Source organism: Pithys albifrons, chromosome Z (genome assembly GCF_047495875.1).
Source record: "Pithys albifrons albifrons isolate INPA30051 chromosome Z, PitAlb_v1, whole genome shotgun sequence".
NCBI lineage: Eukaryota > Metazoa > Chordata > Aves > Passeriformes > Thamnophilidae > Pithys > Pithys albifrons.
The window spans coordinates 77,123,627-77,150,416 of record NC_092497.1 but is presented as its reverse complement, the minus strand read 5'-3'; the positions used below and the strand labels follow the sequence as shown (position 1 = coordinate 77,150,416).

Sequence of the window (26,790 nt, the reverse complement as noted above, 5' to 3'; positions counted from 1 at the left end):
AGTTTGGGGTTTTTTTTAATGATCTTCAGTATATTGTGTTTGAGTAACACTGAGTAGAAGGGGTTCATTTCAAATAGGGGTTAGCATTACAGTAGTGTCTGGTTTGGAAGGGCAGCAAAAGCCAGATCCATCTGCATGTGCCTTACCTGATTAAGTACCTGCTCTCCCTGTGCAATGTGTGCTTTGTCATTATGGACATAGAGAAGGGTAAGTTTGGTGCAGTCTCTCCTCAAACAGCTGCGAGAAACGTCCGTCTCGATAGTGGTCTGAACGGTCACGGCACCTGCACTAGGAATCCCGCTGACCTCTACTTAGGCCGTGCTCTTCCCCGGGGCTTTTCCCCCGGAATCCTCGATGGCCTGCACGCATTCCCGCTGTTCCTGCCGCCGCGGGGCGGGATCGGGATCGGGATCGGCCCCACCGGCACCGCCCCTGCCGCGGGCGCCGCTCCCGCCGCAGCTCGGCGCGCCACGGGCACGCGCCGTGCCGCCGCCGCGTCATCGTGGCGCGCCCTGCGCCGGCCCGGGGAGGCGGCAGCGGGGCCGGGCCCCCCGCGCCATGTCGGCCGAGAGGCGGCCGCGCTCGGGCCGCGGCGGCCAGGTAAGGGCGGCGGCAGCGCCCGCAGGCCCCTGTTCCCTCCCCGGCTCCTCCCGGCACCGAGCTGCCGCTGTCTGTCCCGGAGTCTACCCGCCAACCCGGGCCGCGCGCGCCGGCTGCCCGTGCGCCTCCCCGGGCAGGGTGACTCCCAGCGCCCCTTGGAACAGCCTTTGGTTCAAGACAGGGAGACGAGTCCGTTCTGCAAGGGCAAAGCTGGGGGGGAGGGGGCGCTCAGGTGGGAGCGCAGTGAGGTGCTTCCCACGGCTTGGGATGGGGAACCCCACGTATAACTTCCACTGAGCTTAAGTGCGGAAAGCTCTTACTCAGACTGGAGCGTTCCGCAAGGACAGGCAGACATCGCAGTCGCTCTAAAGATGGTTGCCCGGGTTCTAACCAGTGGCAGCGGCGTTGCACACGCTGACGTGCTCGTCAGGCTCAGGGATCTTGGTGGTCAGCCTGCAGCCACAAATGCTTCCTGCGTCTTTTGATGACATGACAGTAAATACTTCAAGTCTCGCTTCATTGCCCTTCATATACACATACCCAGTTCAAGTTGGTGATAGTTCAGAATGAGTGGAAAACTTGCCTTAATAAGTTTGTGTTGTGCCAGAAACAAGAACGCTGTATAATGGTTAATTTTAGGCAGACTGCCTTGAAATACAAAAATGCACAAAGACATTGTTGTTGCATACTTACAGAGTTTGATTAACAGTAATGCTAGAATATTTATGAATTGGAGCTTGTACTGTTCAAATATGAAGAATTTGTGTATTTGCATTTACTGCATCTTGTTTTAAGTCAGCCTCTGACCTTTACATAACTGAGCTTTGTCTGTGTGTCCTCATAAATAACTTTTCAGAGCAGTCACATTTTTCTTAGAGTTCCTTGGGGTTTTTTACTTTCTTCCTCCGTTTCCTTTTGGTGAGTTTATTGTTTTGCATGTTTCATTAGGAGAGAGCAAACTAACACTTTCCAATGACAGTTAAGCTCACAAAACTGAGTATTTCTTACTTATAATATTAATCTCCAAATGCATGTAGCCAAAACCCATTTTGTTTCTCAGGGCATCAAGTTGTCAGCAGAGGTCAAACCATTTGTTCCAAAACATGCGGCGGTAACTGTGGCATGGTCAGAACCCTCAGAAGCATGTGTCTTTCCTAGGTACTTAACTACATGCTACCCATTTGTTCAGGAACCACCTCTGGATAAGTATGTATATTTTTTGAATTATTTCTTGGGGGATTTTAACCTGATTTTTGGACATTAAGTACCCACCTGAAGTCAAGGCTTTGATACATTAATAATCTAACTGTAGAAACACTTCTGCATTTTCTTCATGATTTAGGTTTTTGTATCTGTTGTTTGGGCATATATCCGGTGCCTTGTTTCTGGCTCCCAAGGGCCTGTATTTTTACAGAACATTGAGAAAGATTTGGTGGTCTGTAATGATTGATCTGTTTTGTCTGTGCTTTGGAAGAAGCTGAATCCATTTGGAAGAATGGTTGAGTTATGACTGGGCTGGGGTAGATACAGTTGTATACAAGAAAGAGAAGGATTCTTCAAGATTTCTTGTGCTGTAAAACATTTAATATATGAAGCCTTTCCCTGGATCTCTTCTCCACAACCTGTCCATCCCTAGAAAGGCAGTTCCAATAAGAATACTACAGGTTTCTAAACAATTTTGGGTTTTTTTTCCAATTAGGGCCTGAGAAAGGCTTCTGTGGTAGACTTACAGAAGTGTATTTAAATCCAGAACAGACTAGAGAAAAGCCTGTGTAGTAGGATAGGAAATAATTGCATCTTATAAGAATGTGATGATGTTACATAGTTCTCTTGTTGCTTCTCAGGACCCTTAGCATTGGATTAATTATATAATTACTGCAAAGTTATTGGTGGGTCCTTAGAAGTGCAGTTAGAGCCGTAGTGATCACAACCATTGTAGGCCTCCCTTTTATCCTATTGGAAGTCTCAGTATTTTCAACCTATTTTCATTTGTAATAGAGATTTAACATTGAGGTGAGTATGCCTGATATATACATTACAGAAAAACCACAGCATTAGCATTAAATCAGTTCATATTACAAACAGCAAAACAAACAATATCACAGGCAGCAGCAATATAATGTTTGCCTTGTTGAGACTGAGACATAGTTGTATTTTTTAGTTCCTTTGTTACATTTCTTCTCTGTGTAAACTGATTATTAGCAGCGTTTTGACTGCAGTGTATTGGCATGGCAACAGGCAGTACGAACTGTGTTATCTGAAGCCTCCTGTTCTGGTGGGAAGGTTCCTCTATTTGTTGTTATCTACCCAGAATTCCGGGATTGGCCACTATTTAGTGAACAGCATTAAAAACTAAATGTAGCTTCCTTAGGCTGATAAATTTCCATTCTCCCGTATCAAATCTGGACTCAGTATATGTTTTCTGGACAAAGTGTAGAAAACAAATTGTAAGGGAACTTTTAAGCGTACATTTGAAGAAAAGAGACACGCCCCACACAATGTGTTTTCATAAATAGTAAAGGTTAAGTGGGGTCAGTTAATTATTATCTTACAAGTCTACCTCATATTTCATATATGTTTTATTCTCCTACTTCTTTATTGTAGCATTTTAAGACAGGATTTAACTTTTGTATTTTTGCTGTCAATTATCAGATGCATGTCATGTCATTACACTGTGCTTTCAGTTTGTTTCATAAGAAAAAGGCAACTGAAAATAAATACGAAGAATCTTGGTAACCTGGAACAGGCATGAGAAAAGACATATGTAGTAGTCAGTAAATGCTTAATTGAAATAGCATGGAATAGTTTTCTTTTAAAATAGAGTTTTCTTGTTATACAAATTCTTTAGCCAAGGAATGATCATTTTGTCTAGGCAACAAGTACATGCTGAAGCTTTGCACCAAGATGACTTTCATTTCTTTCTCAATGTCCATCACATAGTGGTCTGGGAGATCCTGCCTTCCGTGAATGCTCTTACTCACCTGATGCTGTTGCAAATGTGTACCCAGTAGCTGGCTCACAGTATCATCCTAACAGTTCCATGCCCTATAATTCTTCGGAAATAGTCAGTGAATCTTCTGAGCAAACATACTCAATCAGACAAGAAAGTAAGAGTCTTTCAAAGGTAAGCCAATACATGCTTTTAAAAATTAGTATTAAATTCTTGTTTTAATTCAACTTTATAAATGTTTGGTTCATCTATTTAAAATGAGTCGTGACTCTTCCAGTAGTGATTATGAGTGGCATTTGAAGAGGATGCTAGTGTAATGTGCCCACTTCCACATTATCAAAAGTTTGTGGAATTTTGTACTTCAAATTAATAGTTTTTCAGGCAGCATTTTTGGAACATGAGGGGAATTCAATTTTTTTTTCTCAGAATGTGTCTAAAGGAAAGAAACGTTATTCATTTGTGAGCTGTGCTTTCCTTTGTTCACTATTTGGGCTTGGGGAAGAGGGGAAGGACTTTCTTTGAGTCCAGTGGCAGCTGACATGAACCTGAGTTGAGAGACCTGGTATGTCTAATCAGCTGTGTGACTGCTAAATGATAAGACTGCCTTGTTGAAGGATTTCCAGGACTTAAAACAGGTAGGAGACAATACAGAGGAGAGTAGGAACTTGTGTTCCTGTGGAAGTGCAAGAAAGATTGATGTTAGAAATGTACTCTTTTGGTCAAAAGTAAAACAGATCTTTGGTAAATATCTCCTGTCATTTTTTGTGTGTGCCTGTTTGGGGATAAATTTCCTGGAATTGGAAGATATTTTCCAACAAACGGTAGACAGACTCTACTAAATATAAAAGTCAGGAAAAAACTGCTAATATATTATTAACCCGTTTCCTTCTGTGGTTTGGCATTGTGTCTTTTAGATTTTTAAGGCTATTGTCAGTCCCATCAGGTTCATGTAATCTGTTCTCCAGTCACAGCCTTCTGATTGACCTTACTCCTCAGGCAGAGACCTGGTAACTTCTGTGGTCAAGCCTTTGTAGAGGAGTTACGAGATTAGATCCTAAGCATGCATTACCAGACATAAGATACAAAGTCTGGACACGTAAAATTATTACTTTTCTTGGTGAGAGGAAAATTAAACACTGAAGCTGTCTGGGGAGACTATGAACTTAGCATTACCATAGGTGATGTAATATGTAGAGACTTAATTAAGCTTCTGGGAGGAATTCTGTGATTTTTTGTAGGGGTTTGGGCTAAGCTGTGTGCTGTTTGACAGCCTTTCTGTCATTGTTCGCTGTCATTTATGTTTGTGGGAACTTGAGAGAAATTATTAATCTTTGCAGCTTTGTGTTCATTTGATCACATCTCTTAGCACTTTAACAGTATAACTTTGGAGATCAATAAATGCCTTGTCCTCCCATCCAAGAAAATAATTTTGCTGTCAGACCTATTTTGAATTTAGTCCAGCATCCTATAAGCAGAAAGTTAAGCCACTTACCCAGGTTGGTATAGTATAGTTGGCATAGATGCAAGCCTGGTGTGTATTCCTTGCTTGTTGTACTGATTGCTACACCCAGCTCTGCCAAACTGTGTTTCTTGGAAGAATAACAAGGCTCTCATGACTGTGTAGGTATGTAGGTGAGTGTGTGTCCTTTATGGGGGTCATGTAGGTATGTCTTTTGTAACATCCTTGTCTGCTCCAAGCCTTTTGAATGTTGTGACATGAGTCTCATGAAGTTTTGCCCCTAATATGAAATATCAAAAGACTGACATGCTTTTAATATTTTAGCTCTGTTCTCAAAGAAACTCAGTTTTAGAAAATCAGACTGGATGATATAATGCCAAACAATTTTAAATGACTGGTTATGCTCTGATTAATGGGATCTTAAAAGTGCAGTAGTGTAGAAGCATATGAAGTTACCAATCTTGCTTGAGCCAAAAATGGCACAATTAACAAGGTAGATGAAATTAAACAACACATGTCTAACTGTCTGTTCCTATATTTATTGGTTATTTGTGGTTATGGTATGGTATACTAACTATTTATGTTGCATTAATTTGATGGTCAAGCTTTAGATGCAGAGGTGGTTAACTGTAACTCATGGCAAACTTGCTAACTTTTCAAAATTCAAGTGAAATCAACTGAATATGTCACAAATTCTTGCAGCAGAGGAGATCAAAAGAAAGTGAGAAAAAAATGGACAAGAAAAAACATGATGGAGGTGACTCTTCTGTCAGAATTATGAACAGGACTTTTTTGCAGACTTCTGCATGCAGCAGAGATTCCATGAAGCCAGGTACAAACATGTTGTTCTATTATAAGTGCATGGGATAGATGTAAAATTTTTATCTGTGCTGTAGCCTGCAATTTGTGACCATGTTTCTAAACCTAGAATAGTTATGGGAAAAGGTTTCTTCCCTGCGTGACTGTTTTGAGAAGGAATGGCGACTTAACGTCTTTTGCTGATGGAACAAATTCACATAAACTGATTCAAAAAGTTTTCAAAATAGGCATCTGAATTTAAAGTTGCATATTGAGTCAGTATTGTGTGTACACATTGGTTATAATTGCTATGGGTTTTTTATTTAATATGAGCTGTATGTAGCAATAGTCTTTGTGACGATTACTGTAGTTATGTTAACTAGTGTACTATCAAACTTACTTGGAAATGATCACAGGCATGTTTAATTACTTAGACTTTACTTGCTTTATTCAGACAGGTTTAATAAAACTACAAACAAGAAGTCAACTCAAACTCCAAAACCAGAGTCTCTTCCTGTATCCACCTTTGAAGATAGCATTCTGGATTTCCACAAGTCACAGAGTCTGGGAAGCAGTGAGATACTGAACATACAGCACAAAAGTGCATCAGTAAGTTCAGTGGAAAGTAACACTCATGCTTTAGTCAACCTCATGTGTCTCTTTTGCTGAACACAAAGGTTAGCCAATGCTTTCATGTTGCAGAACTTGTAAAAATAGAACTTGTCTTGTGCAAGCATTTCTGCATGCAAAGATTTTGCATTCAGTATGGTGGTAAAAGGCCTAGGTAAGTATCTTGTAAGCAAGGAGTTTCAGAGTTAGAGGTTTGGGTGGGGATGTGGAAATAGGTGGTGATGTCAGTGCTTGCTGTCTCTTAGCCTTTCTTACTGTTCTTTCCTTGTCTCTGCTGCCAGTAGATAGAGGAAAGCCAGATACCATTAGAATGTAGATTGGTACTGCTATAGTCTAGACCTCTAAATTGCATTCCTGAACGTTCTTAGCAGCCTATTGTTTTCTCCTTCACCTGAAAATAATAGGTAAGCTGTCACTTATCCAATAGTTTTAACAGATTTAACACGAAAACAAGTCTTTGTACTTAATTGCTTTGTGCTAAAGGATAAAAATAAGAAACTGAATTGCAGAAGGAGAAAAACATTGCTGAGATGTAAGCATTTAACTTTGTTCTGCTTGATTTCCATGCTTCCTTGTTTGTTAGTAAATAGAATACTGATGTATTCAACAGTATGTCTTATGTATTGAACCATAGTTTTCAGCAGTGGTAAACAATAATTTTGAAGGATCCAAACAGAATATTTCCAGTGCCTCTGAGTAGAAAACAGTGCCTGAATGGAAAAAAGACCTTTCTGATACCACTTGAGTTTCCTTTTTCATTACTTGTTTGAGTTTCATGATAGACTTTGTTTTCGAGTATGCTAAAAACATTAAAATGTTTTATTATTTGTTGTTAGATCATGTTTGGATGCTTTTGTAAATTTAAAAAGGCATCATCTTTCTTGTACACCAGTGAAGAAACATCTGCTTATATTTTGTTATGCTGTAGGGTTGAAATGATGGTTCCACTAAGAAAAGCAACAAAAAGGCTACAAAATTTTCTACACCTTTGTCTGTGGATAGGTTGAGGATTTTTAATTTATGGTGGGTATTTTGTGTTTAGCTCTGTTTAGATAAGTGGTTTTAATCCTACTTTAATGATATGTGACTATCTGTTTTACAGGAAGATAATTCTAAAGAAAGCAAAGCTTCATTAAAAACTTTAGATGAAACAGGAGCTGATTTAATTCCCTCTTCATTTGATGGGAGAGGTAAGTGCTCCAAACACAGTTATTTGCCTGTATTTTTAACTGCTTGCTTCTCATTAGTTTGAAAAACTAAGGTGTTATGAGGAGCTGTTAATGTACAAAGTGAAAATAAAGAGCAAGTTCATTATGACCAAAATAACCCCCAAATAAATAAAGCTGTATCTGTTTCTTTCAAATGACCACTTACTGCTCATTGTTGCTCACAGATTTCATCAGCTGGGATTGTAAAATTGTCAAATCATTTAGGTTGGAAGAGACATAACCCCAATACTGCCATGTCCATAAGTGTCATGTTTTAAATACCTCCAGGAATGGTGACTTTTCCAATGCTTTATAACCCTTTTGGTGAAGAAAGTTTTCCTAATATCCAATATAAAACTGCCCTGGTGCAACTTCAGACTATTTCCCCTTATCCTATTGCTCAAGGACAGATGTTGCTGTCGTTGCCTCTTACATTGTTTAAGATGGGGAAAGTAATGTGTATTGGTTGTTGGAAGTCTGTTGAGTCATCTTCAGATTTTTTTCCAGGAATAAATGAGAAGCAGATATTTGATCAGTCTTGATACACAGATTTGTTTTAAATAGCTGGCACACTAGGGTTTTGTGTGCACTTAATTTATTCTGTGTCACATGTTATTTCTGTAAAGAGAACTATGATGCTGAAACATCTCCCACCTCCTTTGTTTGTTTGTTGATTTGGTCTTTGGTGGTTTCTTGTTTACATGTTGTCTGGCTGAGGGGATGGAGAGCTGTTGTTTTTTTAATTGCCACAACCTATCACATGACTAGTTTCCAAGAAGTATTTAAGTTAAATACTTGAATCGGAATTGTGTGAAGAAGCTTCAGTTCATCAGTGCTCTACGGCATCAACTGCATTAAGTTTTGAATTGTCTAAGTGCCTCTCACTGGGTGGATTTCTGTGCATAGAAAGATAGGTACCAGTCTGGACAGTTTGGTCCTTATCTTCTCACTGCCTTCAGTGAGTTTTCAGAAAGGACAAGTTAATCTTCTGACGTGCCTTGAAGGGTCCTATAAAGATAAAGTTACTTCAGAAACTTTAAAGTTGTGTGTTAATGTTTTTTTTTCTTATATACTGTTCTGAATTCTTATCCCTGAAAATAAAGTAGCAGTTTCTGATGGGTTGACCTTGGTAGGCAGCTAGACTCCCACCCAAGCTGCTCTCTGATTCTTGCTCCTTGGCAGGATGGGAGGAGAAGAGAAGACAAAGATAAGGGCATGGGAGTTGCATGCCAGACACTCATCACAAACAAAGCATAATTAAACTTGGTGAAGATTAATTTATTACTAATTAAAAATAGGGCCAGATGGTGAGAAGCTACATCCTCTCTTCTTCCTAACAACTCTTCCCTGTCCCGAGTGACATGATGATGCAGGGCCCGCTCTGCCACTTTTTTCTCCGCAGCTGCCTCACTGTGGTCCTTACCAGAGGTTTCAGGGGAATCTGCTCTGGTGACTGGAGCACCTCCTCCCCCTCCTTCTGCACTGACCTTGGTGTCTGCAGGGCTGCTGCCCTCACAGTTTTTCTTATCATTTCCCTTCCCAACTCCTGCACAGTGTTTTTCACTCTTCTTAAACATGCTATCACACAGGCACCACCAGCATCACTGAGGGGCTCTGCTGGGGCTGGCGGTGGGCCTATTCTGGAGCTGCCTGTAGCTGGCAGTGTTCCTCTCATAGAAACTCCCTGCAGCCTACTCTTCCTACCAAAACCTTTCCATCTAAATTCATTATGCAATTAATTGTTCAATGGAAGTTTTTCTCATTCGTTGTGTTGTATATTTGCTGTCTGTTAGGAGTATTTAGAAAATTAATCATGTCTGAGTTCTTCTGAAACATTGATACCTCTGAGTGGTAGTGGATTACATTTGTGTACCCTGAGGCACATCAGGAAGTGTTTCAGCTGATACTTATGTTTGTAAAAATGGGGAAGTCATTAGAAAATAGTACTTGTGTGACCTTTTGCATGAAAGCTGATTGGGAGAAATATTATAGGAATTTTGTATATAGACATAGCAAAAGTTCATTATTCTAAAGAAAACTAAGTTAGAAAATGAGCATGGAATTACTTATATGTAGTTAGTATGATACATTTCCAAATATCCTTTAATTGTGTTTATGTATACCATGTTGGACAGTATATGTAGTAATTTGCAATTCAAGAAAGCTTTTGGGAGAAATTGAATGTGTGTTTTGTTTCAGTCTTTCCTTGGAAAGAATATGGCTCTGCTGTATTTGCTAGGCCTTGATTAATTCATTACTTATCCTTTTTCTTTTGATTATTTCGGGAATGTTTTTGAGACATCTTGTGTATCGCTTTTCTTCCCAATGGCATTTCCTGAAGCACCTGCAGATGGCTCTGCTCAGCCATATGTGTCTTGGGCTGTGGTACTTTCACAGCCCTCAAAGAAAATGGTTTCATCACCAGCATCTGAAGGTCTTTCCAGAGGCAAAGAGAAGCAGGATAGTGAACCAAAGGTACTTGAGAATTCTCTACTCTCAACTAATTTCTGTAACTGTGCTATGTCTCTTTACTGGCATTTTTTTCCTAGGCTCTGTACAATGTCCACTTCTAATTTAGTTTTTAAGAAATAATATAAAGTCCCTTTGTGTTAGATTTTTTTCTCACAGTGGAAAAGAATCACAAGATGTCAAAAACGCTGTGCTACTGAACAAGAATTTTCAGCTTTGAGGCTAGATTTATTTTCAAATTCCTGACCCTTGGAATGAGAGATGAAACATGGAACTCTTGCCTTATTTGGCTTATTATTTCCTAATGAAATCTCAGTGCTCCCAGTGTTCTGATAACAATGCAATGTACTTTAAATGAAGATTTCTTGCAGTAGCTCTGAATTTCTAAGAGATCTTGAATTTTCCCTGTCCGCTTAATATCCTAGCCTGGATTGATTAAGAACCTCTTAGTTGTGTAAGTATAGTCACTTGCATTTATTTTGTAGGTCATACTGAAAAGAAATTAATTTCTAAAGGTTTTGCCTTATGACTGTTTTTTCAGCAGTCAGAAACAAAAAATGATGCTAGTGAAACTGAGGCTGAAGAAGGGTCAGAAAAGAAGAAAAAAAAGAAGAAAAAGAAGAAAAAACCAAAGTCACCTATTGATGTAGAGAGACCTCAGCATGAGCCTGCTACAATACAGGAACCACCGAAGATTGAGGTACAGTGAAGAGGTTTTTGTTACTGGTCCTTTCCCTGTTATGAGTGTATTAGAAGACCACATGTTAACACAGCTTTGCCCAGATTTAAGTTCAAAACTCATTTGTAGAGGATATTGGTACAGGTTTATTTCAGTTGTAATGTTTGTCTGATGTTACTGGTAGGAAATTGTTGTACTTTTTGGATTACCATATATTCAGTGAGCTCAACAGAGTGCAAATTTGGAGTGGGGCATAACAGAAGTCTAATTTCCTTAATTAAAAATACTCAGTAGCAACTGTTGCACATGGGATGAGGAATATACTGAGTACAACAGTGTGCCACAGTTCTAAAAAATGTGCTACCAGTATTACAATTATAACTCACTGACATCTGGAAGCAATTTCTGTGTAGTGCAGTTGACAGTGCTTACATTTCTGGCTCCTAATTCTGGTTTCTTTTCAAATTCATATAGCTGTAATATGCATATTAGTATTTTGATACCTTTGTGTGTCAGTATCACAAAGGCATTAGACCGTCCCACATTAGACAATTGTTGTATGGTCTGTGGTTTAACAGTGCTTCATTGAAGGCCTCATATTGTACAGCATGAAATGACAGCATAAGGAACCTTTCCTGCCTGGTTTCTGTTCTCTGTGTTTTAACATGGAATGTGAAGCAGAACTGTGTCTGTACAGGTTCATTGGTTGGTTCCTTGTTGTGGAATGGCACAAGAAATGACTGTTAACAGACATCTTTGTTAGAGAATTATGGTTAGAATCAAAGATCAGCAGGCTCTTTCCTCCATGAGAATATCCTCATTTTTACTATATGCTGCCACAGAATACCTTCCCTGTGAATGGCAGAAGTCATGGAAAATCATAGGAGAGTAGTGGGGCTATTGAAGACAAAATTGGAAAAAAATTGCATAGAATCATGGAACAGGGCACATACATTGCACTGAAATCTGTGATGAGTATGCAGCATCTGTTATGGCAGTGGGGGAAAATTTTCAGACCCTTCTGGTTTGCTGGAAGTGCTTTGTCCTCATCAGTTTGAAAAATGGCTGAGATGTTTGAATGATGCTCTTGAAATAGAACATGAAAGGATGATACTTGTGATGCTTCTGGGCACCTAGGAGGTCTGAGAAGGTTCTGCTATGTGCAAAACACAATAGAGCAATATATTGGATTACTTAGTAGTTTTACACAAGTCAGTCATTTATAGACACTGCTAATGAGCATAAATGGATACATTTGGGGAAAGGTAATCCTGTTTTTCCATAGACAGTAATAGGCCCTGAGCTAGATACTTTGCTTGAAGAGTAAAATATTGAAGCTCTATTGATTGTCAGGTTAGTGCTTGTAGTGCTGGTTGAACACACAAATAGTGCTGGGAATTATTAGGAAATAAAAAGGAAAATGGATTATGGAAATACAGAATTTCAGGGAATGTCTGATCTACATTTAGTGTGGGTTTTGTTTTCTTATGTTCCCTTTACTCCTTCAAAAAATAGATATATTTGAATGAACAAAGATAGGCAAAGGGCTCCAAAAAGAATCAAAGGTATGAAGCAATTTCTGTGGAGGCAAGACTGAATAAACTATGACTTTTCAGTATGTAAAATAGATGGCTAGGAATCTGACAGGAAATTATTTGGCCTTTCTCCTAATGTTGTTTGATGTCGTCTGGTTCTTACAGGTGATGAGTTAAGAGCAAATATAGGGAGGTGTAATGTCTCACCAAGTACTAGATTTTAATCATTCTTTTTGCTACAGAGTGTTGCAAATGCCAGAACTTTATTTTCATTTAAGAAGCAATTGGACAGACTGAAATAAAAATCTATTTTAGTGAGGGCTATTTGTGAAGGTTGTAATGTGAAGGTACTGTCTGGTTGAAGATGTCCATAAGCCGGAAGAGTGTGTTTGTGAAGTATTTTTCTCTTTCTTTTGGTGTACTTTCAAGCTTCTTTAAAACTATTTCATCAGTTGAGGTGTGTCAGTCTTTTGCTCAAGCTTCCTAGCTGTGCATTTAAATGAAGCCTTTAGGGCTGCAGAAAAGGTGTGGGTGTGGTCAGTAGTATTAGCTGTATCACAGCTAAAAAAGCCTCTCAGAAAGTGGAAGAAGAAACAATTGAATGAAAACCAACCTGGGTGGATCAGGATCATTATGAGATAGTGGATATAAGGTGACCAGTGTAGAGGAAGGTCCAGCCTGTCTGCACTTGGTCAATCCAGATTCTGCCTTATATTCTGCTCTGTTATTATTGTGCTAATAAAACTTACTCTTGTGTGTAAGCCACTATAACCGTTTGAGTGATTTATATGTTTATTTCCATGCTCTAGTAGTCTGTTACATACTGCCTGTTTTGTTCTTCATCAGCCACATGTTTAAGGCAGAATTGCACAGCGGAGACTATACTGGAAGAAGAGCGAAGTTGTTTGCAAGGCTGTTAAACAATTTGGAGTACACTCGTTTAGGAGACACCAGTTGCCTGTAATTTTTTGTATCCACTGACAGCAATAACAAGCTGCTGTTGGAAGCATTTCTCTTACACAAGCTTTTTTAGCCCTGAATTAGCTGCTGCATAGAAGACAACCATTGTGATGCTCATCGTAGGTGCTGACACTACTGGTGACTTCTGAATTTTTGTGCAGTGAGACAAATTATGATGAAGGTTTGATAAGCCTTGAGAAAAAGGAAAATATTTGAATGTAGAATAATCAGTTTTGAAAATATGGACTTGATTATTCTTAAGATCATCCTTTGATTTATTTGTTTAGGATGTTGAGGAGTTTCCTGATCTGGCAGCTGCTTCTGCTGGGAGGAACAGGCTAGGATCTCAGAAGTCATCCTTTACTCCTGCAGTCAAAAAGCAGTCTGAAGTAAGTAATCTTGCATCATTATGTGAGTTGAATGTCAAATATTAATCTGACTTGGTTGTTTTGGGTTTTTTTACATGAGTGAAATAAATCTCAAGAATTATTTTGGAAATTCAATCAATATGGGAATGAATCCTAAACATAAACCACAAGAGTTGGTAATATCACTCTTCTTGCAAAGCAAATAAATAATAAAGGTGAAATTCCAGGTTTTGGTTTCTTTGAAATTAGTTTTGCTGCTCAGAATGTTTGTCAGTGACTTTGTTTCCCTATGACTATTAGTGGCTTTAAAAACCCCAAAGCACATTGTTTGCTTTGTTTGAGGCAGTAAATTGCATTGACAGGGATGAGTGAGTAGCAGAAGGCACAGTAATAGCTCATGGTTGTAAAGAAAGTGCTATACAGACATACACTTCAGATCAGAGCAACCCCCTTAACTTTGTAAATACAAGTGGGATGCTGTAACTGCTCAAAGCTTACATAAGCTGTAGAGGTGTGACCATTAGACCATTCATTCTCCTGTAACAAATACTTGAAGAAAAAGGTGCCATCCTAGTGTTGTCTTCCTCATCTGAGTGTGGAGGAGGAAATTACGTGTGATTAAGTAGTGTGGCAGCTGATAAATGATTGCACTTCTGGAAAGCCACATAAGGTCTTCTCTTTTCGGACTGAGCAACTCAGACTCTCTCTGCCTTTTATCAGAGGAGAGGTGTTCAGCCTTCTGATTGTTTTTGTGGCTGTCCTCTAGACCTTCTTTAGCAAGTCCATGTCTTTCTTGTGCTGGGGACCCCAGAACTGGACACACTAGTCCAGGTAGGGACACATTAGTGCAGACTAGAGGGAGAGACTCACCTGTATCAGTCTCTGGGTCATGCTTCTTTTTGCACAAACCAGAATGGGATTTGCTTTCTGGACTGCAAGTGCACATTGCTGGTCCATGTCCAGCCTCTCATCCACCAGCACCTCTAAGTCCTTAGCTGGGCTGCTCTCGACATATTTATCCCCCAGCCTGTTTTGATACTGGGGATTGCCCTGACTCAGGTGCAGCACCTTGCAGTTGGTTTCATTGAACTTCATGAGGTTCACAAAGGCACACAGGTCAAGCCTATCAAGGTCATTGTGGATGTCATCTCTTCCCTGAAATTTGCTACTCAGCTTGGTGTCCTTCACAGACTTGCTGAGAGTGTGCTCAGTCCCACCCTCTGTGTTTCATTTAAATTCAATATCTTCACCCTTTTCTATGTGTCATTAAACGTGTTTTTAAATATTTTCTCTTCCTCTCTGTCACCTTTTGTCTCTGAATTTCAAAGATCTATCTCCCTGAAGAGCCTTGTGATAGTCAGTCTCCCTCACTGGATGGAATTCCCAAGGTAGATGGACTGTCAGGGAAGCAAGCTTCATCCTCTGTATTAGAAAGAAAGAAAATGCAGGTAAGTAAATTCATGTTTGAAAAGAAGATTACAACTCAATGACAAAGAAAATTAACCTACTTAAATGTAAGACTAAGTCCAGGTATTCAGACTTGTATTCATACTTTGAGTAAGTGAGGACTTCTGCATTAGAAGCATGTAGTGCTAGTAAGTGCTAGCCTCCAGTTTGTAATAAAATGTTTAGGGGAAAAATGCAAACTTTTCATTAATGTCTGTGAGTTTCAGATATTAGGAATTTTTCTTTCAACTGACTTACTTGATCGTGGCATAAATTCAGTCCAATCTGATTGTCTTAAGGAGCTGGTAGCCTTTTAAAAATGTTTCTGACAGATTAAGACAAGGAGGCAAGGAGATCACCTTATCTTGGGGCAAGGAGGAGAAATAGGGAGCAACAGTCCAGTAAGTAGTTCCATATTGGTGAGTAGGTTCTGTCACAGCTCTGATGGAAGGTGAGATCCCAGATTAAGACTGAGGTCACATTCTGTACCCTTGTTTTAACATGGGTATGAATGAATTGATCCTCCAGCATAGGACTTCTAAAAATGCAAAATCTGATAGTTACTTAGCATATTTTACTGTGGTAGTTGGCTTTTTCATAGTCTTTGCTAGACTATTTGTAACCTTCTTATATTCTGAATCATCAAATATGCAACATGTCTTTTGTCTTCTCTTCAAAGAAGAGAAGATTAGTGCTTATTAGAAGGTGATGCAAAGATAACAATCTTTCTTTTCAGTAAGACATTGGAGGTAATGATTTATGTACATTGCAATCACATACCCTGGAAGATTCACAAACTAGTTTTTCAGTACTTTTAACAAAACTCTAAATTCTGATAAGCCCTTTATCTCTTTCAAAGATAGATGGCAATCTGACCAAAGTGGAAGCCTGACATAAAACACTTCTTTTATTGAAGACTTGATATTTGTTGCAGTGGTTTTCAGAAGTTACTTGAACTGTTTCTGATTTTTTTATATTTTTGACATTGAAGTTGATCTATATTTAAAGATCATTGAATCAAGTTAACAATCAAAAATATTGTGGATAAATATATTAGAGTGTATACACACCATGCAAAATAACAGTCATTGGCATTCTGAATCAGAGAGCATTATTAATTGATACTGAACTTGTCCAGGAAACATCCAGAAACAGTGGTAAGAAGAGTCAACTTCCTGTGCAATTGGATTTGGGTGGCATGCTGGCAGTCTTGGAGCAGAAGCAGCAAACAGAGAAGCCAAAACAGTCTTCTAAACCTGTGGTGTTTTCAGGTATCGGTTACTTTACAATCTCTTTTCTTTCAACTTCAGTTGTTTTTTAAGTATTCAAACATTAAATGTAGTCTGATTTCTGATCTATAATAATCTCTCAATATCCATGCAGGAGCACAGTTCACCAGATACAAGAGAAAATGAAAGTTCTTTAAAAAAATAAAAAAGCATGTCAAGGTGAATTGTTGGGAGGAAGACTTGTGGAAAGAAAAAGAGATTTTTACAGTGATTTGTAAAAGAATACCTAGTATAAATACAAGACATGATTGAAATGTTGTTTTGACAGAAGTACCAATGTTTATGGAGGTTTTTCCTCTGCCTTTAAATATGTGTGGTCCTGATCTGATCTGGCCCTGCAGGAAGGAGCTACAGAGTAACAAAAAAGTTTCTTAATCTCTGATGCTAGAAATCCTAGAGCTTTTACTTGAGTGAAAAAGCTCCTCTGCAAACACACAGGGGTTATATTGGAATCAGTGAGCCTAAGCCAGAGGATGAGTTCTGACATACCTGATAACTGTGAAATAATTGATGTTAACAAAATGCTAGGTTTTGGTAATGGGGAGAATCTTCCAGTCCATCTGGGTGCATAACCAGGAAGCAGAAACAAATAGCTCAATGTCTTTTTCATTATAGGTCAAAATTTTAGTCTTGGCTATGCTGGTATAGTATATTTCACAAAAGAAACCATGGTATTTGCTAGAATTTCATGATAATTAAATTTCTCTCCTAATTTCACAAAGTATTTTTCTAGAAATTGTTTCAGAAAGAGATCTAATCCCAAAAGACTTCATTTCACAATACTTGATGGGAGCTTTTGAATAAGAAGCTCAAAATACCAAGCATTCATGAGATTTTCCTTTACCAAGAGAACTTGTAAGATGCTTTTTCAAATACTTTTATTTTTTGCAATTGATCTCTTTTTCTTCCCTTCATTTGAGTAAGCCAGATTCTGTGCTGCAGAGGTGCTAATTGCCAGTTTTGTTTGTATAAAATTATACAGTGCATGGACTGATGAGTAGATAGATGGTGGACCATAAAGGTATGGGTCAAAATACCTGTTTTCTTGTATTAAATTTCCTGTGTCTGAATCTCCTGTAGAAGAGAAATTGATGTGTCATGTTTGTATCCTGGAAGTATAAGACAGATGTTACCTTAGCTTTATACTTTTTTAGACATTCAGTACACCAATTAACTTGGCATATACCCAAATAAAACTTTAGTTTGTGGAGTGGCATTGTGCTGACCTCTCTACTCAACAGAGGGCAGTGAACAAGAAGAGCAAGGAGTGTGACCACAGACAGATTTTTTTTTAGTATTTTCACTTAGTATTTCATGTGATAAATAATATCTGTTAAAGCCATCAAGTTCAGAACATGAGAACTTGAAATTGTGATGTATGCAGTGAAGGAAATACCATGTGTCTGCAGGATGTATGTGTGTGTATTTTCTCAAATCCAGCTTCAATTTTTGCAGTCACGTGTGCTGCACAGCATTCCTGGCAGTGCTTCCAATTTGCCTGTGATGCACAGAGCCAAAAAAGAAAAGTTGTGATGTACCAGTGTTATAAAGTAAATTGTTTATGATAGTACTGCCTGTGGTGTTGGAGGATCAGCGTATAAACTCTGTGGAAATAGCAAGTGCATATGGATTAAGATAAGCTGCCAGAATATTTGGGTGTTTATTTTAGAGCAGAGAGGCTGCTTGAGTCACACAGGTATCAGGCTTGATACTTCATCCTCTGAATTGACTTGCTAATGTAAACTGGTTGATATTGCAGGTAAGTTTGACAAAGTGCTCTTACAAGATACAGCAATTCCTACTGACAGGGAGGGAGAGTAGTGTTTTTAGGGTATGAGGTCATGGTTTGGAAAATCCAGGTTTAGTCATTTGTGGAGGCATTTAAAGCTTCTGTGCTCTAAACTGGCTAAAAAATATAAGTGAAGTAGACATCTTCTGAGAGCTGTGCAGGTTAAGAAAGAGAGACTTAGCTGTAGCTTTGCATTACTCATTAGCCATCTGCAAATGAACTTCAGCTTCCTTAAGGTGTAACAAATGGTATGTGTAAGTACTCAAGATTATTTACAGCAAGTAAATCAAAAATGTGATACTGCTGCCCAGTATTCGTCTTAACACAGTACAGAATCTATGGAGGAGGAAATGCCATTACTATGAAACACAGAGATTCCTGACGGCTTAGCAAACCAGTATGGCATGGTATTGAAGGTAGCTTGGACTGCAAGTGTTTTGTGAAATTCTGGTTTTGAGGGTTCAGGAATGGAGCTTTTGATTCTAGGGATATAATAAAAGTAAAAGATATGTCAGTGTTTTGAGAGGAGTATTTTTTCTAAATAACATGGTTTCATGAGACTGGATTGCCTGTAAATATTCTTAAGAGCAACACAACGTAAATTTAATATGTCTGTAACAGTCCTGACTTTTTTTTAAATCTCAGTTGGTGGTGCCATACCATTGCTTTCAAAAGAACCTGCTACGGCCACAAGAAGTCACCGGTTAAACCAAGGAAAGATGCCTCATAACCCTTTGGATTCCAGTGCTCCCTTGGTAAAGAAAGGGAAACAGAGAGAAGTACCTAAAGCGAAGAGACCAACACCTCTTAAAAAGGTGTGCATATTTTTTACCTGAAATAGTAAAAATGTAGGGTAATGTCAGTTCAGTGTTACTCTGAAAGTCTGTTCACCTCTGTTGTGTGGAGATCTGCATCTCAGTGCTCACCAGTTTTAGCTTTGCTGCATTTCCAGAAGGGGTGGGGCTGGGGCAGAAGAGGGTAGTCTTGCTAAGTGGCAAATACAAACTCTCCAAAAATACACTTTCTCACTTAAATCAATTGAGAGTTGAAGAAGTGCCACTACAAAAGTGTGCACACATCATTGATACAGGGAGACATGCAAAGAAATACTAACTTGGTTTGGCAAAGATATGCTTATTTGCAGGCTGGGGAGAATGGATCAAACAGAAGTAGCATTTAGTGTTTCTGTGCTCGTCCAAGCCAGAACTTCAGCTGACTCTGTAGCAACTAGTGTTAGGTTCATTTGGTGATTTCTCTTGTATCTTCCCTCTTTGCCCATTCATGTTGCTTCCTGTCACATCTTCTATACAGAGAATTTTTCAAACTTTAATTCTGCCCCTGTAGTTCATCCCTAGTAAATATTATCTCCACCCATATACTGGTAATTAAGGTAAAAGTCCTTTAATTCTGCTCTTTTAGTTCATCGCTGGTAAATATTTTCCTCTATCCATACACTGGTAATTATGGTAAAAGTCCTTTTCTGTGTGAATTTAGGAAGTATCTTTCCCTCTTTTTCTGTGCAAATACAGAAAAAAAAAGTTTGTAAACCTTGAATTCTAGTGCTACACCTCTTTATGAGTAATCTGTACGTAAATATGTGGTGATACTTTGCTATCTGTGTATCATTAAATTGATTTAATTTTGATATTTATTTCCAGATTATTCTGAAAGAAAGAGAGCAAAGAAAGCAACAACACCTGTTAGAACAGAAAGCAGCACCAAAAGATGAAGAAAATGTTTGTCAGTCTGCAGAAAATGTTACTGAGAATGAAACACTTCTACAGCATAGTCAAGCAGGTATCTTTCAAGAGAAGCTGTAATACAGTATGTAGCTGAAAATTTGAGAGTGAGCAGAGTGGCTGGAGGGTCGGGCCCAGAGAGTGTTGGTGAATGGAGCTGCATCCAGCTGGCGGCCGGTCACCAGTGGTGTTCCCCAGGGGTCTGTGTTGGGTCCAGTCCTGTTTAACATCTTTATTGATGATTTAGATGAGGGGATTGAGTCCATCATCAGCAAATTTGCTGATGACACCAAGTTGGGAGGGAGTGTCGACCTGCTGGAAGGCAGGAGGGCTCTGCAGAGGGATCTGGATAGACTTGAGAGATGGGCTGATTCCAATGGGATGAAGTTCAATAAGGCCAAGTGCAGGGTCCTGCACTTTGGCCACAACAACCCCCTGCAGCGCTACAGGCTGGGCACAGAGTGGCTGGAGAGCAGCCAGGCAGAAAGGGACCTTGGGGTACTAATTGACAGGAAGTTCAACATGAGTCAACAGTGTGCCCAGGTGGCCAAGAAGGCCAAGGGGATCCTGTCCTGTATCAAAAATAGCGCGGCCAGCAGGACCAGGGAAGTGATCCTTCCCCTGTACTCTGTGTTGGTGAGACCACACCTTGAGTACTGTGTTCAGTTCTGGGCCCCTCAGTTCAGAAAGGATATTGAGGGGCTGGAGTGGGTCCAGAGAAGAGCAACAAGGCTGGTGAAGGGACTGGAGCACAAGCCCTGTGGGGAGAGGCTGAGGGAGCTGGAGTTGTTTAGCCTGGAGAAGAGGAGGCTCAGAGGTGACCTCATTACTGTCTAGAACTACCTGAAGGGAAGTTCTAGCCAGGTGGGGGCTGGTCTCTTCTCCCAGGCACTCAGCAATAGGACAAGGGGGCACGGGCTTAAGCTCTGCCAGGGGAATTTTAAGTTGGATATCAGAAAAAAATTCTTTACAGAGAGAGTAATCAGGCATTGGAATGGGGTGCCCGGAGAGGTGGTGGATTCAGCATCCCTAGAGATTTTTAAACACAGATTGGGCGTGGCACTGAGTGCCATGATCTGGTAAATTGACTAGAGTTGGACCAAGGGTTGGACTCGATGATCTTGAAGGTCTTTTCCAACCCAATCGATTCTATGATTCTATGATTCTATGATTTAGTACTTCTGAAAATATATACCAAATACTATCAAATAAAAACTGGAACCTCAGAATTTTCTAAGATTCAGCTCAGACTTATCTTCACTTTAAAGTGGGTCAAAGCTAATAGATGATGTAGTTGAGTAACAGGGATTCTTACTACTGTTCCATGCTTCTACACCAGTTGGATTTATGATATATTGTAATGAGAGTTCCTGCATGCCTCTGGCAATTCATGAGGTTTGAAAGGAAAAAAATGTTTGTCCTGCTTCTGTACTCTCACAGACTTGTAATGCTGAAATAGTGACTCTTCTATATATAATTGACAAATTATTCTCTTCACAAGTCTTTTTGCTCTGTCTTTTCATTGAAATATCTTCCTTCATATGGTAGCTGTTCCTGTAATGCAAGCTCCTGAAGGGTTTCTGGAGAACACGGGGATCAAGGAATCTAAAGAAGGTTCTGTGACTTCAAAGCAGCTGACCACCAGTCTTCCAAAAATCCACAGTAGGAATTTTAGAGAGTAGGTATTGATTGTATTGATATCTAATTTTGCACAGTACCACTGATACAGCACTTCTGAAACAAGGTAATTCGATTGTGTTCTCTGAAACACTGAGGTTTATACTGAGGGCTCTAAATTATTTTGAGTTTTTCTCTAAGCTGTGACACACAAAGGAATTATATGCAGAGAAATATGTTGTAATCCTCACTTGAAAATGCATGTTCCTTGAAGGAACAAAAATAGCAGAAATTCATTAGAGGCTAAGTGAGGAAAAGAAGCTGCTGTTCAAGTGTAAATATTTTATGTTAAATAATGGAATAACAGCTTAAGTAAGGTGCTCTAGTTTATTTCTTAAATATTCTTTTTAGTGGTTATTTTTGATTTCTATTGCCAGATGAAATGGCAAAAGTGTAAAGAATATGACTAACCAGATGACATCTTCATGTTGTGTCTGGGCAGAAAAATAAAAGGAATTATTTATAAGTTGTTATGTATAAACACTTTTAGTTTTGTGTGATACAATATGTATACATGTTTCTTTTTAAAAGAAGAAACAGTCATATGTGAAGAGATCAGAGATACAATCACAACAGCTTAAAACAGTTACTGAGTTCTCCTCCCTTAAAGGCACCACTGTCTTTTTTGCAGCTCATGTAGTAGTGGTTAATAGTGATACAGCTATTCTTTCTGTGTTAGGTCTAATTTAAGTTGTAATGGCAAAAAACAATTACTTAATTTGTGTCTATGCAACAGTGTTTCACTGAGGGCACTGTTTGGATTGAATATGTACAGGGCAACTCAGTCTTAACTATCGTAGGATGTAGAGCATTCAGCAAAGCTCAGATAATTTTCTGTCTTTGCATTAGATTTTTATTGGTTTCAGTAGTTCTCTATTCAAGACTTAGTGAAATCAATGGGAAATAGTAAATAAAAACTCTTGTAACTTAAATTTTAATTCAGAATTTTTTTTATCTCTAAGATCCAGGATAGGTGTTTTGATCTCTTCTCATAATCTTATGTGAATTTGCCACTTGCTGTCTTTCTGTTAACTATCTTTAGTTTTTCTCTTTGATACTGAAAAATTATTTGTGTAAAGCATGGGGTGGGGAGAAGATAACTTTTAACTCTGATCTTTCCCAGAGAATACGGGTGGATGGAGCATATCAGTTTTTATGCTTTTTTTATGAGCAACACAAAGCTCTAATCTGATAAATGAAATAGGATGACAGACATGAATGTAGGGAGGAGGAATTTGATCCATTTTTCCATTGTCATTACACATAGCCTTGAATTTATAGAAATAAGTTAAAATTTTATAGTTTGGTTGCTGTATTTTGATTTTATATGTCAAAAGAAGTACCCTCAGAAAAGTGCTTCAAGAGAAAAAGATATACACATATGTATCTATGGGTATAAAAACACATATATAGGTTTATGGTACATGTGTGTATGTATTTTTAGTATAGTTTGATAGGGGTGCCAGATTACACAAGTAGCAAAACTTCCTCTTAAGTTCTCAGACACTGAAAAAAATGTTAAGTAGATTTTTGTTTACTTGTATATAATAAGTGTGTTTGGAGTGAAAATAGGAAAAAAATACAAAAACTTAGAAGTTGCAATTTATATTTACATATTTAACATACTGCATGTTTATATGGTACATATTTGTGATTTTAGGGGATTAACGTTTGATTGATCCTTTCTTACAGTTACTGCAGCCAGGTACTTAGTAAAGAAGTTGACAGTTGTGTGACAGATCTCTTAAAAGAACTGGTTCGTTTCCAAGATCGCTTGTATCAGAAAGACCCAGTAAAGGCCAAGATAAAACGCAGGCTTGTTATGGGTCTTAGAGAAGTTCTGAAACATCTCAAGCTGAAAAAGCTGAAGTGTGTCATCATCTCTCCTAACTGTGAAAAGATTCAGTCAAAGGGTGAGTAAGTTCTTAAGAAATATATATCTCTTTAATAAAAGAAATGTAAAAGAGCAGCCTCTTCATACTGGTAGAGTATTATTATTGGAGGAACTTGAGTAGCCTTTGAAATCCAGCCATGTAAAGTGGTCTTCCTGGCTCCACTTGTTTACTGCTGTGCAGCTGAGTCAAGACTATCTGGGATGGGAGAAGTTTCTGGCTCTCCTTAGTTCCTGATGTGTAGTGTTGCTGCACAAAAGATGGCACTGGCATTGGCTGAGAAGATCTAAAGGTTGCTGATGCCATCTTTGCCACCATACGGCGTCCCACTGTATCAGTTTCTTGTAGACCACAAAGTGACTATAAACTGTCAGTGACGGTTTGCATAAAAGTTGTTGTAGTGATTGACATTAATTGTTGTAACTATTGTCACTTAAATAACTGCAGCTGAGTCTTTTTTTGATACTAGGTTAGACTGTACTACATATTTAACAAAATATGGAACAGTAGCACTCTAAGGCTAGCGCTAAGAATTAAGAAAAAAATGTGAAGTTCTCCTCTAAAAATGGAAATCCAAAGCTACTATTGAGATCTGTGTATTCTTTCTCATAAAGTGTAATTTCAGAATGCACCCATCACCTTGGGATATTTTTTGCCATGATTTAACAGTATGGTTCTTTAGTTCCAATCAGCTTGACTGTAATGTCTGCTCCAGGTGGGTTGGATGAGACTCTTCATAACATCATCGACTGTGCCTGTGAGCAGAACATACCATTTGTTTTTGCCCTTAATCGCAAGGCCCTGGGCCGCTGTGTGAACAAAGCAGTGCCTGTGAGTGTGGTGGGGATTTTCAGCTATGACGGGGCTCAGGTAAGCTGAAATATGTCTGCTATTGTTGTAGTTTAGTTTTATTTATTACCTGGAAGAGGAGATAAAAATACTTTGATTTTTAAGGTTTTGTTTGTTTTGCACACTTAATATTCTTCATCACAGGTGATATACATAGCTTATATGAAAAACTGATTTTAGAAGTCCAGCTGGTCAGCACTGTTTAAATAAATAGTTTTCCCATCTGTTTCTGACATCTTCATCTCTGTCTCTCTTGATTCCCAACCCCCCTCCCTGCCCTGCCAGTAGAACTGGTGTTTTTATAAATGGTATGCTTTTCATGTCTTCATACATACCTAGCTGCTTAACTTTTATGTATGAACATCTATGTTCTGAATAAGAAATACTGATGACAGATTTTCAAGGAGATGCTAAAACTTACTGTGTGATTTAAACTCTACTAATATTTTATATTGCTATAGGATCATTTTCATAGAATGGTACAGCTGACAACAGAGGCCAGGAAGGCCTACAAAGATATGATATCAGCTTTAGAAGAAGAAGCTAAAGGAGGACTACAAGAAACCCAATCCAGCACCTTAACCCCTGAATCTGAAAAAAGTGGCTTATCAGAAACTGGTAAAACATCTTCCAAGGACTCTGATGAGGATGTACCAAATTATAGTGAGTATTTATTGACTTGTTTTTTGTTCCATTTTCATTCATAGTGCTCTTCAATTCTACAATTTTCACAGAAACAAGTGACACCTGATACTAGTTATTATTAAGGAGGGAGGCAATTCTTTTCTGTTACTTTCCCCATGGTTTTATAAATCTGAGGTAAGCTCTTGCTGAGAAAGTTTTAAGAGAAAAGTGCTCTCTGAAATCCACTGATGGCAGGCAGTACTCAGTACTTTGTTCAAGGAGGTTTAATAGAGCTGTTTACTATATTTCTATTTGTTAAAAAATCCTCTTAAGATTTCTTCTGGAAGTGCACACTCTCTAACAATGGTAGATTTAAGTTTTGTATTGAAGCCTGTTTGAGATGCATCTTTCTGTCCACAAGCACTCAATTCTAGAAACACTTTTCCACAGTTGGATCCACCTTCAAAGTTAGCCTTGCTTCAGTATAGGGTTGGACACAAGGCCCCCTGTGGATCCCATCACTCCTGAACTATTCTTTCATGCATCATCTGATGTTGTATGGTGTAAATGCCAACGTGCCTGTAAGTCAGTTTACCTCGGCACTTATTTTTAAGAGGAAGTAGAGAATCAATACTGACTTTTCATTTTAAGTTTTTCATCAAACATTATATAGTAACATGTTGGTTGTTTTTTGTTTATTTTCCAATATTCCCTAGTTAAAGTCTGGAAGAGAAAACTTGAAGAAGAATATAACCCATATGCACTGGAATTGGAAAAGAGTGCGACTGCTGACATGCCAATAGTGAATTTGGAATAGCATCAGTAAATCCAGATATAATTCTATTTGGCTTTTTTTTCCTGTTGGAACCCTAGGAAGAAGGTAGCAAAGTAATACAATTTTAAGAATTATCTGAAGTTAGCCAAGTAACAAATCCCACTAAGCAAAATATACACTGGAGCACGTGAGGAACTGGTTAATATTTTTATGGCTTTTACGTTCTGTGTGTTTTGCTTATTACTACAGCAGATGCAACAGCAAATTGTCGTAGTGCCAAACCATTTTAACTGGCTTGGCATACATACTTCAGTGGTTCTATGGACTAGCATTGATTACTTTTCTTTTCCTTTTTCTGGGTTGGTTTTTTTTTTGGTGATACAATGTTACTGAAAGAACCTGATAGGAGAAATCACTTTGTTTGGAAATCGATTCCGTGAGCCAGAAGGTTGGGGCTTGAGGGGAGTTGTCCTTAATTTTTAACTCCTGTTTAAAAAACAGCTGTTGTTTGATTGAGGGTTTGTTCTTAGATTTTCTTCTAAATAAGCCTGCTCAGATTGGTAGGCTGGCATCAATATTACCTTCTTCAAGTCAACAAGAAATTAATTTGGGGCAGGCAGCTTGATTGAAATCAATTAAGGGCAGGCATGATGACAAATTCCCAGTTAGCTCTTCTGTGTTGTATCTTCCTGCTTTGGGATCACACATCTGGTGTAAGGGAAAGAGCACCAACTACAAAGGTCTGAAATTCCTGAAATGAATATGCTCTGTTTAGACATTTTATAAATTTGATACTTCTGTTGCTACTGAGACTATTTTGTCATAGATCCTGCATTGTTAGAGCATTTTGAAGGACAGCAAATGCGCGTGTACTGTTCTGTCTGTAACTTCTCTTTGCTGAGACTCCTCATTCCTTCAGTTTGGGGTTGTGATGGTATATACATATATCTTAAGAGTTTTTGAGCAATCTCCGTTTGTATCTAAATGGGGAAGATTTATATCTTACAAAAAATAAAGTTTGTACCCTACAGGAAATAAAATTTTGAAAACACCA

General features: G+C 38.7%; 1 protein-coding gene across 4 annotated transcripts; it reads left to right on the top strand.

Annotated features, from left to right (window-relative positions):
• Positions 1-501: 501 nt before the first annotated feature.
• SECISBP2 (SECIS binding protein 2) lies at positions 502-26,790 on the top strand. 4 transcript variants are annotated; one of them, XM_071580722.1, is made up of 18 exons: positions 502-600; positions 1,661-1,806; positions 3,541-3,724; positions 5,715-5,841; positions 6,262-6,416; positions 7,540-7,627; positions 9,987-10,120; positions 10,656-10,814; positions 13,576-13,677; positions 14,985-15,104; positions 16,241-16,373; positions 18,826-18,995; positions 19,839-19,977; positions 21,468-21,597; positions 23,289-23,509; positions 24,204-24,358; positions 24,799-25,000; positions 25,678-26,790. In XM_071580722.1, the coding sequence occupies exons 1-18, from the start codon at positions 559-561 to the stop codon at positions 25,776-25,778; spliced, it is 2,508 nt and encodes an 835-aa protein (XP_071436823.1). In that variant the 5' UTR covers positions 502-558; the 3' UTR covers positions 25,779-26,790. The 4 variants fall into 4 exon arrangements, with proteins under 4 accessions (XP_071436823.1, XP_071436821.1, XP_071436822.1 ...); XM_071580720.1 differs by having other exon boundaries at positions 9,972-10,120; XM_071580721.1 differs by having other exon boundaries at positions 5,712-5,841; positions 9,972-10,120; positions 10,659-10,814.

Excerpts from the sequence above, each read along its gene's own strand:
- SECISBP2 (XM_071580719.1), top strand. The coding sequence starts at position 559 with ATGTCGGCCGAGAGGCGGCCGCGCTCGGGCCGCGGCGGCCAG. Across the intron at positions 7,628-9,971 it reads CTCTTCATTTGATGGGAGAG|TGGCATTTCCTGAAGCACCT; the intron begins GTAAGTGCTCCA and ends TTTTCTTCCCAA. Across the intron at positions 16,374-18,825 it reads TAAACCTGTGGTGTTTTCAG|TTGGTGGTGCCATACCATTG; the intron begins GTATCGGTTACT and ends TTTAAATCTCAG.